General features: G+C 32.6%; 2 protein-coding genes across 2 annotated transcripts; both read left to right on the plus strand.

The window, feature by feature from the left end:
- The first annotated feature begins 325 nt into the window (after window positions 1-325).
- LOC134689841 (ankyrin repeat domain-containing protein 50-like) lies at window positions 326-1828 on the plus strand. Its single transcript, XM_063549809.1, has one exon. It carries the CDS (start codon window positions 326-328, stop codon window positions 1826-1828), a length of 1503 nt encoding a protein of 500 aa, XP_063405879.1.
- An 85-nt stretch (window positions 1829-1913) lies between these two features.
- On the plus strand, window positions 1914-3323 carry LOC134689842 (ankyrin-1-like). The gene has a single exon (XM_063549810.1). It carries the CDS (start codon window positions 1914-1916, stop codon window positions 3321-3323), a length of 1410 nt encoding a protein of 469 aa, XP_063405880.1.
- The last annotated feature ends 12436 nt before the right edge of the window (window positions 3324-15759 follow it).

The raw sequence follows: 15759 nt of genomic DNA on the forward strand, positions 1-15759 counted from the left end.
GACATGTTTTTCACTTGTTTAATGCAGCTTTAGTGCTGAATATAAAATTGATGCTAAAGAAATGAGGAGTATTGCATTGTCTTATTTACCTATAAATACTGTGAAATTCATTCGAAACATTTGTCTGTATGATTTTTTTCCTCTTCTATGTTCTTTGTACTGCAAATACCCAAATAAGGATCCTGGTTTCTTCATTTATCCTGTAAAAATAATTGGAAATGAAATTTCAGAAATGAAAAAACGATCTGAATCATCTTTTCTCTGTATTTGTCTTCTTGTTCTTAGGAATAATAAAATTTGTAGAGAGGATTTAAGACTCGAGGACATGCAACAGCTAATTAAGGCTATATGCTGGGACTGTAGAATTGAATCCGTTTCCGTTGTGGCGATACTTAAGAGTTTTGAGCGTCTTAAAGGTATCTATATAACAGAATCAGATGATATCTACACAGCAATCCACGACAAAATGTTTGACATTATATCAGCAGCTATTGCACCATATATAATGAAATGTTTAATAGAACACATTGACATTTCTTTTCTTGCAAGCCGTACATATCTTTCATCATTTACTCAAAAAAGTGTCCCTTTTGTTATTCACATCCCACAACAATTAGAAAGTCTATATCTCGAACGACAAATGAAGGAAGCAATGGAAGGAAAATACTGGGAAGTATTTGGAAGCATACAAACAGAGAACGAGGCATATAGAAAACTACTTCTATCGATTTTGGAAGAACAAGACACATTTCAGCAAATATTCCAAAATTCCGTTGAAAATGGGAAAACGCCTTTATACGTATCATCTTATTTGGGATATATAGATTTTGTAGAATATTTTGTAGTGCAATGTCCGTATTACATAAAGGTTAAAGACAAGGAGGGTAGGTCTCCCTTTTATGTTGCATGTAAAAAAGGTCACATTGCAGTTGTAAGATATTTAACGAAATATAATGAGGACATTAATGCACACGATGTGAATAACACAACAGCATTATCAGCGACTTGCCTAAATGGTCACTCTGTGGTAGCCCAATTGTTATTGGACAACAATGCAGATATCAACAAAACTAACAAAATTAATCAGGACACACTGCATCATGTTTGCTTGAGTGGAAATGTCAAATTGGTGAAACTGTTATTATTTGGTGAATATAATGTAGATACTACAAAGAGAGACATATATGGACGGTCATCTTTACATGCAGCTTGTTTTAAAGGACACACAGAAGTAGTGAAATTATTGATTGGTTTTGGTTTAGATATAAATGAAACATCCAATCTAGGTTCAACACCACTGTTTGAAGCTTGTCGGAATGGTCAATATGACACAGTGAAATATTTATTTGATTTAAACGGTCAAACATTAAATAGTCGTGTAGAAACTACAATAAAAAACGAAAAAGGATGGTCAGTTTTGCATGCAGCCTGCCAAAACGGACATTGCGAGGTTGTTAAGTTTTTAATCGGTGCTGTCATGAATCCTAACGACACAACAAACGTAGGTTATACACCACTGTATAAGGCTTGTGAGCACGGCCATTGTGAAATAGTGAAATATTTAATTGATTTAAATAACCAAATATTAAATAGTCGTGTAGATACAACAATAAAACGCGAAAATGGATGTTCGGCTTTAAATACATCTTGCCAAAAAGGAAATATAGATGTAGTTAAGTTATTGATTGACGCTGGTATGAACCCAAACGACACATCAAACGGAGGTATGACACCACTTAATTACGCTTCTCGGGAAGGTCGCTATGACACAGTAAAGTTCTTACTTGATTTAAACGGTCGTACAATAAATAGCCGTGTAGATAACTAAGAAAAATAGAGCTGGGTGGTCACCTTTACATACAGCTTGTATAAAAGGTCATATAGAGGTAGTTAAGTTATTAATCAAAGTTGGTATGAATATTAATGACAAAACAAATAGCGGTTCTACACCACTACACAAGGCTTGTCAGGAAGGTCATTTTGATACAGTGAAATTATTACTTGATTTAAACGGTCAAGTATTAAATGGTCTTGTAGATACCACAATAAAAGACGCAAAAGGATGGTCAGCTGTACATGTAGCTTGTGACAATGGACATATAGAGGTAGTAAAGTTATTTTTCGAAGTTGGTATAAATCTTAATGTCATATCAAATAGTGGATCTACACCACTGTATTTAGCTTGCAAAAGAGGTCATTTTGAAACAGCGAAATATTTAATTGAATTAAATGACCAAATATCAAATAGTCGTGTAGATACAAGAATACAAATCGAAAACAAATGTTTACATGTAGCTTGTATGAAGGGACACACAGAGATAGTAAAGTTATTAATTGATGTTGGAACAAACCCAAATGACATATCAAGTAGTGGTTCTACACCACTACATAAGGCTTGTCGGGGAGGTCATTATGATACAGTGAAATTCTTACTTGATTTAAACGGCCAAGAATTGAATAGTCATGTAGATACAACAATTAAACAGAGAAAAGAAAGGTCGGCTTTACGTATAGCTTGTAAAAATGGACATATAGAGGTAGTTAAGTTATTAATTGATGTTGGAATGGACATTAATGACACAGCAAAAAACGGTTCTACACCACTTCACCAAGCCTGTCAGAAAGGTCATTATGATACAGTAAAATTCCTGCTCGATTTGAATGGCAAAGTGTTGACTGTAGATAAAACAATGAAAGACAACGACGGAAATTCGGTTTTACATGTAACATGTTTGAAAGGGATGCTAGATGTAGTGAAATTATTGATCGACGTCGGTATAAACCTTAATGAGACAACAAATAAAGGTTCTACACCACTTTATTTAGCTTGTCAGGAGGGTCATTTTGAAACGGTGAAATATTTAATGTGTTTAAACGGCCAACTATTAAATAGTCGTGTAGATACAACAATAAAACGCGAAAACGGATGTTCGGCTTTACATATAGCTTGTATAAATGGGCATATAGAGGTTGTTCAGTTATTAATCGGCGCTGGTATGTACCCTAATGACAAATCAGATGCAGATAATACACCACTTTATCTCGCTTGTCAGAACAGTAATGATGAAATAGTGAAATATTTATTTGAGTTAAACGGCCAAACAATAAATAGTCGTGTCGATACTACTATTACTAATTTAAAAGGATGGTCGGCTTTACATTCAGCTTGTTTCAATGGACATGCAGAAATACTGAAGTTATTGATTGATGTCGGTATGAATATAAATGAAAGAGACAATTCGGGAAAAACAGCTGTTAACTTAGCTTGTATAAATGAGCATAGTGATATTGTAAAAATATTGAAGGATAATGGTGCAGAATAACAAACCCATGCTAGTGACAGACAGGTACCATTTATTTGTTCAAATGAGAATCATTATATCGATATTACGAAACTTTTGAATGAATAGTTTGAACAATATTACATAGAACATAATAAAAGTTATATAAATATCATGACCCATGTATCAATTTTAATCCATTATGAATTGTTGACGAGGTCAATACGTAATCTATGGATCTGTTCAAACTATAGTGACCGATTATGAAGTCCGACGCGGAGTGTCAATTTTATCTAACAGGTCCATATATATAACGTATTGGCTGAATGAAATACCTTAATTTATAAATTACTTATGTACATAATGTATCAGGAAAATGGCGTTCAATGCTCTTTATTTAGAAATAACAATATTTAAAAAAAAGTTAAGACTGTTGCATTAGCTTTAGTATAAGTATTTCGATTGCTCTGCAGTTGTACAACACGTCAAAGGTTCGGATTAATTTCCGGGGTAATTACCCAAATCGTTCAATTATTAGGGGCAAATAAGAGTCTGAAATAAACTTATTTTTTATAGTTTTCAGACTCGTGTTGAAGTGTATTGATATCTCTTAAACTGTACCACATTTTACCAAAAAGTTTTCTTCAACAGTTATTTTTGTTTGAAAAAGGTGGGATTTTATTTTAAATTGGGGGGTTCATAAAATAATTTATTTGGAGAGGGGGCATGTGTTATCACCAAGATTTGTGGAAATTCAAACGAAATACACCAACGGCCTTATTTGTGTATTAAATAATGAACGAAAAACAAATATGTAACACAGTAACAAATGACAAACTCTCAATTATCGGTTCCTGACTCGGGACAGGCACATAACGTATGTTGCGGATTTAACCATGTTAGTTGTCTCCCAAAATTCCCCCTTATTCTAGGACAATGGTGCTATAGAACAACGCCAAAACTGTACAAAGCAATAAACGAAAATCATATGATACACAACAATAATCAACAACCACTCAATAAAATGCTCCTGATTCGGGACAGGCAGATACAGAATGTAGCCGGTTAACATGTTTGATGTATCGGGCACCCCATCCTCTCTCTACCTAGAACAGTGGTGTAACAATACACCATAGGCACAAACTGTGAAAATCAGCTGAAAAGGCTTAACTCAACATATGGATACAATAGAAATACATCTACCAAAAACACAGAGTGAACGGGGCTAGATACTTGTACATCCAATCAACAAAAAGACACTAAGTTCAGATTTGAGAGTACCCGCAGATAATGAAAGCTAGTTATAACTCATTCAAAAATCAGTCATCAAAGACTTAATTATCCATAAAGTATTCATCTAACTTCCAATTGATTTAGTATATATACGTTATAAACAGTCAAAGAAAAACATGATCATAGACAATGCCAAGATACAAATGTCGACTGTATAGCGATGGAAATTTATATGTTTATAGCAATAATATGTAGTTTGCATTTGTTTTACCATTTACCAATATATATACCAATGCAATAAAATAATTTGAAAAGATCTAGTTACAGTGAACAGATAACCTTTTAGAATAAGCTTATCTTAAGGATCGATAATTTTACCAGGGTCATTTCTGAATTTCCGGGCAGGGAAAACATCAACTCCGTTAATGATGTGCTATCCCGTTTGGAGTAATTTTTTTACAGATGCTAACAAACCTCAACCAAATCTTTATAGCTATGGAAGAACTAAGTTAAGGTTGGAAATAATCTGTGGTGACAAAATCCCTGACTTGAAAATATACCGTCAACACATGGATCACGTTCATCAATATCCAAGGAGATCACAATAGACACGGACAAAGCGAACGGGTGGTGGTATCTTACACCGTAAGATGGTGTCAAAGTAACAATACCATCAAAATAAAGAATAATGAATCATAGGGAAGGAAAAACTTGTCCATTTTGTTATTGCGGGTTTTACCTGTCATTAACACTTAATTTTCATATATGTTTAAAAAGACATTGATATATCACAAGGCAATATGTGCTGGACCCATGGATTTGAATATGCATATCAACATTTCATGATGTCATTTCGATCAATATACTAACAATAACCACAAAAATATCACACAATAAAAAGTAGTACAGGAAAATCAAACCTTATAACATGTAACTACCAACAAAAAATCGCGTTCAAAAGTGTTTCGTAAAGGGAAAAAAATTGTTTTTATGCCAGACACAGATAGTGTTGTTATATGACCTAAACTTCATTTAGGGCAATAATATTACTCGCCTATGTGAGCATATGCCTAAGCAGAAACAAATGTGGTATGATAATCTTAGAAGTGAGCTTACTTACAAATACATTTTGATGATTTAGTCTAATCAGTCCCCTATATGTGTCATCAGATTACAGATATTGGTTGCTGTTTTTCATATTTGATTCTTTGTTTATGATTGTGTCATCAATCGGGTCGTTCGTTTTTGTCGTTTAAATAAATATTTTTTTTATTTTTTAAACCGTCATGACCTTTTATCATTTTGGTTTATAGTTTACTTTACTGTAGCTGCATGGTGATGGCTATTGTTGAAGAGGTGATATTGAATCTGTTTAATTTGAACTTTATCGGTTAAAAATACTCTATAATGAAAGTTGGAAAAGGGAAGTTTAACAAATCAAAAACAAAACCAAACGCTCGACTTTAAAGCTGGAAAATCTACTGGCATGTTTTTCCTGTTGCCAGCATTCTACCCCCCCTTTTTTTTTGCTCCAAACAAACCGAGGGTGAAACTGGTAGTCTGGTCTTTGTTAGTCATGTCTTATTTTTAATTTTAGTTTCTTGTGTATAATTTGGAGTTTATCATATGGCGTTAGTTATCACTGAGCTAGTATGTATATTTGTTTTGGGACCAGCTGAAGGACGCCTCCGGGTGCAGGAATTTCTGGCTGCATTGAAGAACTTTTGATGACCTTCTGCTGTTGTCTGTTCTATGGTCGGGTTATTGTCTCTTTGACTCATACCCCATTTCCATTTTAAATTTTAGTATAGCTAATAAAGCTTCCCACTCGTATTAGAGAAGATAAAACATGCTGATACAGATACTGTCAGAGTGACGTGTATGTATAAGTTCGAAGATGGAAGATTTAGTCCAACTTTTCTAAGAAAAAAATACCGTACATACATTTTATAAATCCGTTACTCGAAGATATCCAAATATCCAAGGTGTTTTCTGTTTCCATATATCATCTTACGTTTGGAATAGACGAACTTAGTGCTGAAGAAATGGTTAACATAATCCTATTCAGAAATATACAAATATCGTTATTTCTATGGTTAAAACATTGTGCACAGCCATGAAACAACAACAAATGTATTAGAAGCTTACAAATAACTATAGACGTGATCTCACAAAAAAAGAGTTGTCGTTTGGATGCGAGTTTGTTTATGACGTATGCGTTATACCATCCCTTTTGGTACTTGTTATGCTCTTTGGAAGAATGTAATTTGTGGGATATAGTTTTTCTTATAGCTTTTCATTTTTTTAAATGCTGATTTATATGATTTCAATAGTTCATAGTCTTATGACACTAGTGGTCGTTCATTGAGTGTAAATAGTACCTTTAATAGTAATCATATCACTAATGATTTTAATATTTTATGTTTAACCTGTTGTGGCATAAAGTCCAGAATGCAATATCCAGAATTTGAAAATATAATTAAAAAGCACGACTTCGTATGTTTTGTTGAGACGAAAACTTTAAAATGAAAAACCAGAAAACGGTGACTATTAGACGATCAAGAGGTGTTATAGTTGGTTAATATGATAGAAATTAAAGAAACAGATTGTAAATACGTTCTGTGGATTTAAATAAACGGGAAAGTTTTTAATTTAGACAAACCCGTTGTTTTTGACGTTGTTTACATTCCTCCGGAATATACTGAGTATTCATTAGATGAAGCGATGAATCAGATTGAACAAGAATAATTACGCTTTCAAATTATTCAAATTATATATGCCTTTTAGGCGACTTTAATGCCAGAACAGGTTGTGATGATGATTTTGTAATTATAAATGAAAATAAACATGATGATAATAATTTATGAAATGCTCTGAAAGATCTGTCTTTTCCTATTAAACGTGTAAATATGGATAAAGGAAAAAATAGATATAAAAATAAGCTGTTGAACTTTTGTAAAGGTAAAGGCGTTTTCATACTAAACGGGAGAATGGAAAGAGATAAAAAAAATAGGGCTTTTTACTGGTCGTTATGCCAGTGTCGTTGATTATTGTATCAATAGTCCTGGACTTCTTAAATTATTTAAGGACTTTGAAGTTTTAGATTCAAGTAAATTATTGTCAGATGTTCATAATTCTATTTCTGTCATTTTTTATTGTAATAAATATATGGTAGATGAACATGCAGAAGATGTTGATTGTGATAGTCATTATAACACTCTTAAGAAATTAATAGATGGGATTCTGAAAAGATAAAAGATTTTCAAAATAATATTGATGTTGAAAAAATTGTATAATTACAATACAAACTTTGAAATACTGATTTGAATGATGTTTATAAAAATGTAATTAATTCATTTATAGGTGATTTATGTAACATTTTTGTCAGGTGTGGGCAAGCTACTTTTGGTATCTCTACCGTAAAACGGAATAAAAATACAGGTGGAAGAGGAAATAAAAATAAGCCATGATTTGATGTGGAATGTAAATTTGCGCGCCAAATTACAGAAACTTAAAGAGACTATTAAGTCGAAAAATAGTTGCCAAAACCATTCAGACATGTTAAATGCCGTAAAAGTTTATAAAAAGGTTCTCGATAACAAAAACAGAAAGTTTAGAAATGATCTTTCAAATAAAATTCAAAATTTTCGTGACAACAATCCGAAAGAATTTTGGAAAATTTTAAATAAAGGAAAGAAGAAAAAGCAGACCGATATTGATATAAGAAAATTGCACGATTTTTTCAAAAACTTGAACGCTGCACCGGAAGATGATCAAACTGTGCGTTTTCCCGACATTTATCCCATGCAAAATGACCAGCTAAATGAACATATAAATTCGCCTTTTTCACAAGATGCAATTCTTCGGTGCATTAAGAAACTGAATAAAGACAAAGCTTGTGGAGAAGACGAAATTATAAATGAATACATTAAATCCACATCTAGCCATTTGATTTGTATTTATCAGAAACTTTTAATATTATATTCGATTAAGGCTTATTTCCACAAAGTTGGCTTATTGGTACTATTAAACAATCTGCATATAAAAATAAAGGCGACTCTAAAGATCCAAAGAACTATAGAACAATCACTTTTGTGAGTTGCTTGTGGAAACTATTCACTGGAATACTAAGATTCTAAAGATTAAATGATTCTTCAGATGAATTTATCATCATACAAGAAAACCAGAGTGTTTTTTTATGGAACGCCGGAACTGTCTTATAGTGTAAATATTTAATGTGTTTTGTCGCTTTGCCTTTAAGTCCTGTCATTTCTTCTTTATGTTATGTTCAGATGCCTTCATGTCCTGACACGGCATATCTGTGTTATGTCAAATTAGTAATTTGTTTGGTCAAACAATTGTATGATATGTCATTGCTCAACTTTGTTGTGTAAAATATGCATTACATTATGCTGTAACTACTATATATTATGTGAATACTTCGGAACTTTGTGATCAACCAGTTTTACATTCTCTCATATTTTATCTATGTTATGTCTATTCTTCTTTCACGTAAGTCAGGTAATAATTGCGTCCTGTCTCAAGTGTTATTGTTATGTCAAATGTTCTAATCGTTTTGTTGTGATAAACCTTTGTTCTATGTAAATCTGATGATATTATAGTCTTTTGGCTTTATGTTGTGCTTATTCAGATGTATATCCAGTGAAAAACATAATACATCATGGTATAATTCATAGAAATGTCATGTCAGGATACAAAGGCATCTGCACATAACATAAAGAAGAAATAACAGGACGCAGAGGCAAAGCAACAACATACAATAAATATTTACACTATAAGTCAGTCCCGGCGTTCCATAGGTTTTCGTCAAAATTATTCTACTAAAGATAATTTATTTATCTTATATTCTTTTTTTGAATTGTTGTAATGTAAGAAGAAAAAGTTATATTGTGGCTTTGTAGATTATGAGAAGGCATCTGACACTGTATGGCGGGATGGTTTGTTTTATAAAATGCTATTGAATTATAAAAATGGTAAGATGTATAATGTTATATTGAATATGTACAGTGATATTAAATCTCGTATATCATATAATAATTGTTATTCGAAATATTTTGCTTGCGATAATGGTGTACGAAAAGGGGAAAACTTATCACCTTTCCTATTTTCCTTTTTTTTTTAATGACTTAGAAAATTTCTAAGTCATTAAAAAGATCACAGGACTTTAAACTATTTCAGAAGACCTGGAAAGAGAATTCGAAATATACTTAAAGTTTTTTTTTTAAATTTTGCACAAAGATGACATGGTATTGCTGGTCGAAACAGCACAGGACCTGCAGACTCAACTTAATGCTCTTTATAATTATTGTAAGGTTTGGAAATTGAAAGTAAACGTTGACAAAACCAAAGCTTTAGTGTTTGGTTTTGGACGTTTGCCAAAAAATCTCAGATTTTCTTACAATAACACTAACATTGAGATAGTAAAACAGTGTAACTATTTGGGAATTATTCTTACTAAAACGGTGAATTTTAATATGACAAAAAACATTTATCCGATAAGGCCTTGAACGCCATGTACGAAGTCCTGACAAATATGCCGATGGAACAGGGAGGTGGTAAAATTTACTGAGAGAAAACCGTGTTTGCCATTTTGTAAATATCGACAAATTGGTGACGAATATCACTATATAGGTGTAATACCACCAAAGCATGGTACGTCACATTCAATTGCACACGAAAGTAGGCCTTAAAAAATATTCTCTTGAATTTGACAGTTGTAGAAAATTAACCCTGCATTTCAATGCACTTAAGTTTTTCTGAGTCGTAAATATGTTTTTGGATGTCTGAAAGCATCATTCTTTTTTAATTTGATGGTCTTATAAAATATTTTGAAACGTTAAGGTTACATAGTTACCAAAGCAGGTAACCAGTAAATAACAGTGTAAAAATTGGGTTGTTTACTTCCGGTGATGATTATTTTCTTATATGCAATGAAATGTAGTGTGAAATTTTCACTGTATCAATGAAAAGGTTTAACCTTAACACATGCAAAGCATTTCTTTGGTTGAAATAAAGGTAAATTCTGTACATTTTTTTTTAAAAGTGCAAATTTAACAAAGACTAATAGGGAAAAATTAATGGTGGTATTACACCTATTTAGGGAACTACATGTGCACTCGTGACCTTATTATACTTTCATTTTTAAAAGTTATTAATAAACCAGTTTATACATTGTAAACATGGACTATTCGGAATGGATTAAGACACAGAAAGCACGTTTGAGGTAAAATTGCCTTGAAATGAGGTTTTACGGGTGTTTTCTAAGTCAAATGAGTGGACAGACAAAGCTGTATTTAGTTTACTGTGTTAAATGTTAGTTAAACACGCAAGTACGCATTAGTCATGGCTTACATTGTTATTAGATGTTCATATTTACTTTCTCTCTAAGGCCTGTCAATATTTCAATGTTTATTCTCAGCTAAAACAGGGGCGATAGATACCAGAGGAACAGTCAAACTCATAAATCGAAAATAAACTGACAACGCCACGGCTAAGAATGACAAAGATAAACAGAAACATAATAGTAGTCAAGAAACAACATAAAAAACTTAAGACTGAGCGACACGAATCCCGACCAAAACTGGGTGTAACCGGATGGGTAAGCAGATGCTGCTCCACATGTGGCACCGGTCGTGTTGCTCATGTTACGACAAACCCGGTAAATAGTCAAGTTCGGCAGGTCACATTCATGAAAAGGGAAGAGGATTGTAGAAACGACGTTTGAAACATATCCGATATCATTTGTGAAACGGTTATTCCATAACGGTCAACCAACTCGTGTAACGGAGTAAAGGTATAATAATTGTTATAGTCTCTTGTACAAATCTTCTACAATTTCATGTTTTCATAATAATCGAAGAGAGGGACGAAAGATACCAAAGGGACAGTCAGACTCATAAACCAAAAGTAAACTGAAAACACCATGGCTAAAAATGAAAAGGACAAACAGACAAACAAAAGTACACATGACACAACATAGAAAACTAAAGAATAAACAAACACGAACCCCACCAAAATCTAGGGGTGATATCAGGTGCTCCGGAAGAGTAAGTAGATCCTGCTCCACATGTGGCACCCATCGTGTTGCTTATGTGATAACAAATCCGATAAATAGTTTAATTCGGTAGGTCAGATTTATGAAACGGAAGGGGATTGTAGTTACGACGTAAGGAACATATCCGATATCAATTGTGAAACGGTTATTCCATATCGGTCGACCAACTCGTGATGGCGTCCGTAAACTTCACCATTTGGAACTCTTGATTTAATAGCTTCCTTGTGAGCAACAACCCTCTATCAAGAAAAACGTGACAGGAAAGGCAAGCAAGGGAATATCGTATCAATTGGGAGATATATACACCGTATGCAGGTGCTGCTGGAATGTTGCTACTTAGAAATGAAAAGTTCACAATTGGAAAGCTGAAATCATCTCTTTTGTCCTTAAGTTTTGTTTTCAATCGACCTTCATTGTCAATTTCTAGATGTCAGTCAAGCTATGAGGCCGACTTAACTGTATCTGTTGTATCCTTTATCTCTAGTTCAATGGGATAGATTCGTTGGATATAATCACCAAATTTTGAATTATTTAGTGAAAGAACATCATCTTTATAGCGGAAAGTAGAGTTAAAGGATATTGCTAACTTCTTATCTTTCTTCTTAAGAAGTTCCTATATGAAGTCAGCCTCATTATAATAAAGAAAGAAGTCGGCAAGAAGAGGGGCACAATTCGTTCCCATTGGAATGCCGATAGTCTGTTGAAAAACACGTCCTCCGAACGTAACAAATATGTTGTCAATCAACAAATCAAGCATCTTGATATTATCAGTTTCAGAGATTTTTTTTTTTGAATCAGAGTGATCCTTTACAAAGTAGGATTTATCCCTTCCTAAGACAAGATACTTGTATCTTCGTTGGCCGTTCTTTTTTTCTGAAACGAAGCAATACCAACTCTTTCAATTTGTCTTTTAGTTTGGAATGTGGAATACTTGTATAAAGTGTAGAAAAGTCAAATGTTTTAATACTATAACAAGATGAAAGAAAGTCAGATTGTATGTCCTCTTAAAGATCTTTGGAATTTTAAAGTATCCACAACTGATTCACGCCACCTCTAGAACAGGCAGTAAATTTGACGAAGTCAATGAAAACACAGTTATATTATTTATCTATGTACCTCTCTCTGTTGAGTGTTCTTGCGTTTGTTTGTTCTATCTCGTAGTAATATCACTTTAGTGGTAATTTAAGGTAGGTTTGGATAGACAAAAAAACCCCGATTTTAACCCTCTATTTATTTCTTAAAAGGTCCGGTGCCATATCATAATTGAGCAGTTGTTATGATATTCAGCTTGCAATTTTTTGAAAGTATCACATCATGTTTTGCAATGACATTTATATGGGGTTCGTGTTGTTTATTCTTTAGTTTTCTATGTTGTGTCATGTGTACTATTGTTTTTCTGTTTGTCTTTTTCATTCTTAGCCATGGCGTTGTCAGTTTGTTAAATCAACTAATACATTAAACCAACACATTATTTCCCCCAGACTAGATTCACATGCTCGTTTTTATTCAACAATTGATATTGATATTCAATGTTAATAAATACGTCATAATGCTATTAGAACTACCAAGTTACCGACAGAAGCATTGCTAATCTAAATTTAAGCAAACACAGTATTCTCTGAAGATTTGTTTGATGGAAAGGTCAGTTAAAAAAGATTGAAGGGTCGTGGAGCCTTCTTGTGAGGTATACTTTTTTTTGACAAACTGAAAATGTCTTCGTATAACAAATAGTTACTTTCAATCGACTTGTAATTGCTTTTGAAGAAGAATACTTATTTTAAAGTGTCCTTAATTCGTGTTTATTAAATTGCATTCTCAGTGATTTATCTCAGTGCCTGTTAAGCGTGTTTGCCTTAATTTGAAGATTAATTGTATGAGAGAGATATAGAGTATCTGCATTTATTTCTAACTTTGGCTCTAAAGGAAGGTTTAATTTACTGTACAACTATAGTTTCATAACTATTGATAGCGCACTTTAATGTTACTTCGGTTTCGAAAATTGTTTATAAGGTTATATAATGGATAGTTTTAGCTGTATGTTATAAATACAATTCTACAAGCTGTACCAGCTGTCATCCTCATCTCGCCGAATAGATTTCTTATTTACACGGGAAAAATTACATACAAGGACTACTTACAAAAGGGAAAAGTAGCTATCATTAAAATATATTTTCATGCTCCCTCATAGATAAATAATGTTCTCTCACTGATTGTGTAAAGTCGTATGATTATGTTTCCCACGTCTTGACTTTTGTCTAGTCTTTAATAGAGCTTTATTTGACATTAAATCGTTTAGGTCACCCAACTCGTGATTAACAAATTTACGAAGGGATGACTTTAACTTTACAATTTGTAAATCTTGGTTTAATAGCTTTCTGGTTAGCAGCAACACTCTATAAAGTATTATAGAAATAGAGCTATTACTTTTGTATTAATCAATCCTATTTATATTGCATTACAATACCCTTTTATCTTTTTGGAAAATAGGTCTTGACTAATATGAAATATAATATCATATTTTGAACTTGTTAATCAGAAAATATATTGTGTGTACTTTCCGATTGTAAATTTTAATTTCCTGGTTTATACTTTTTTTCCGGTAATGATACAATTGGTATGAACTCGAAAAAGTATAGTTGTATGGAATCTTAACAATGCGTTATTAAAAGTGTTTTTGTTCGGTCTTTAAAACCAACTGCTAGAATTGATTTTGCCATAAAGTAATACTGAACATCACATGAAACATGTTTTTGATTAATTCCAATGTTAATCATTTTCGATTCATTAACGTATACAGTGAATAAAACTACAATCTGTTAATTTTCTTGTTGAGAAATTATTCATCGATTGACAAGCTATGAGGGAAATATCAGACTGCATCATTTGCATATTTGCAACATTATACTTTCTAGCAGATTTTGGTAAGTATATACAATCAAGAATTAACGTCAATATATTCACGCATGAACATTTATATGTTGGTATTTAGAAAAGCAATGATTTACCTCGTCTTTGTGTTACCTCTTGCTGTGTATTTAACCAAATTTATGCTTGGTTCTAAAGATAGGGCGACTTCGGGTTAACACTATAGTTGACTGTATTGAACTACAGTTCACTCGAACGAAAACTAGTTCACCGGAAGTACGAAATTTATCGGACTTTAGTCAAGTATACACCTGGGGTACTAGACGTCTAGTTCAAAGATGGCTGCCGTTAGGGTTACACTCAAGACCAAAAAGTGGACCTGAAAAAACCTGAATAGACCTGAAGATATACGACTCAAATTATTCAAACTGCAATAACTTTTTTATTTTTCAATGGAATTTCCTCAAGTTAGAATTTTATTAAATGTAAATATCCATAGATAAATAAAAACATTTGTTATGCCAAAAGTTTGACCTGAACGGACCTGAAAATCTATGGTCGGACTTATTCTGACTTCGATAATTTTTTTATTATTCGATGCATTTCTTTTAACTTTAGATTTTGTGAATATAAAAGATTAAAATAATGATAATACTAAATAAAAAAATTATGAAAAATATCGTTTTTTTGGGATGTTAAAACTCGGACCTGGACGGGAAATTAAATTATCTGAATTGACTTGAAAATCTGCGGTCAGATTTATTGAAGTTCTTTAACTGTTTAAAATAAATCTCCTATATATATGAATTTTGTTATACGGTGTTTTCAACTGTTTTATGTCACTAAAGCGTATGCAAACAAAAATATAGTAATAAACACCTTTGATTTATTTCATATCTATATACCTAACTGATTAGTTCCCTCAACCTCTCATTTATGGGCGTAAAGAAGTCAGACTGCAAATGTTCGACCATATTTAACAACTATAGTTAGCAGTTTGTGAGTTCGTCTGTTTCAATAGTTTAGACATGCGCTCTTGGGCTTCCTTAAACTATAGCTTACACCCGAAGTCGCCCATAATCAAGTCATATTGAAACATAATAATCGATCTGAATCTATATATATTTTTTTGTTTATTACTTTCATTTGTTTAGTGTTTTTGTTTTTACAACACTAGCTAGTTTCTAGAACGAGTCCTTACTTGTTATATTGCATGGCAAGATCAGTACTTGATGTACCGGCTAACATTTTTACTTAGGTTTAGGTCTACATAAGAAAATGCCTGTACCAAGTCAGGAATATGAC

The sequence above is a fragment of the Mytilus trossulus genome, chromosome 11 (genome assembly GCF_036588685.1).
Source record: "Mytilus trossulus isolate FHL-02 chromosome 11, PNRI_Mtr1.1.1.hap1, whole genome shotgun sequence".
In the NCBI taxonomy this organism is placed as follows: domain Eukaryota; kingdom Metazoa; phylum Mollusca; class Bivalvia; order Mytilida; family Mytilidae; genus Mytilus; species Mytilus trossulus.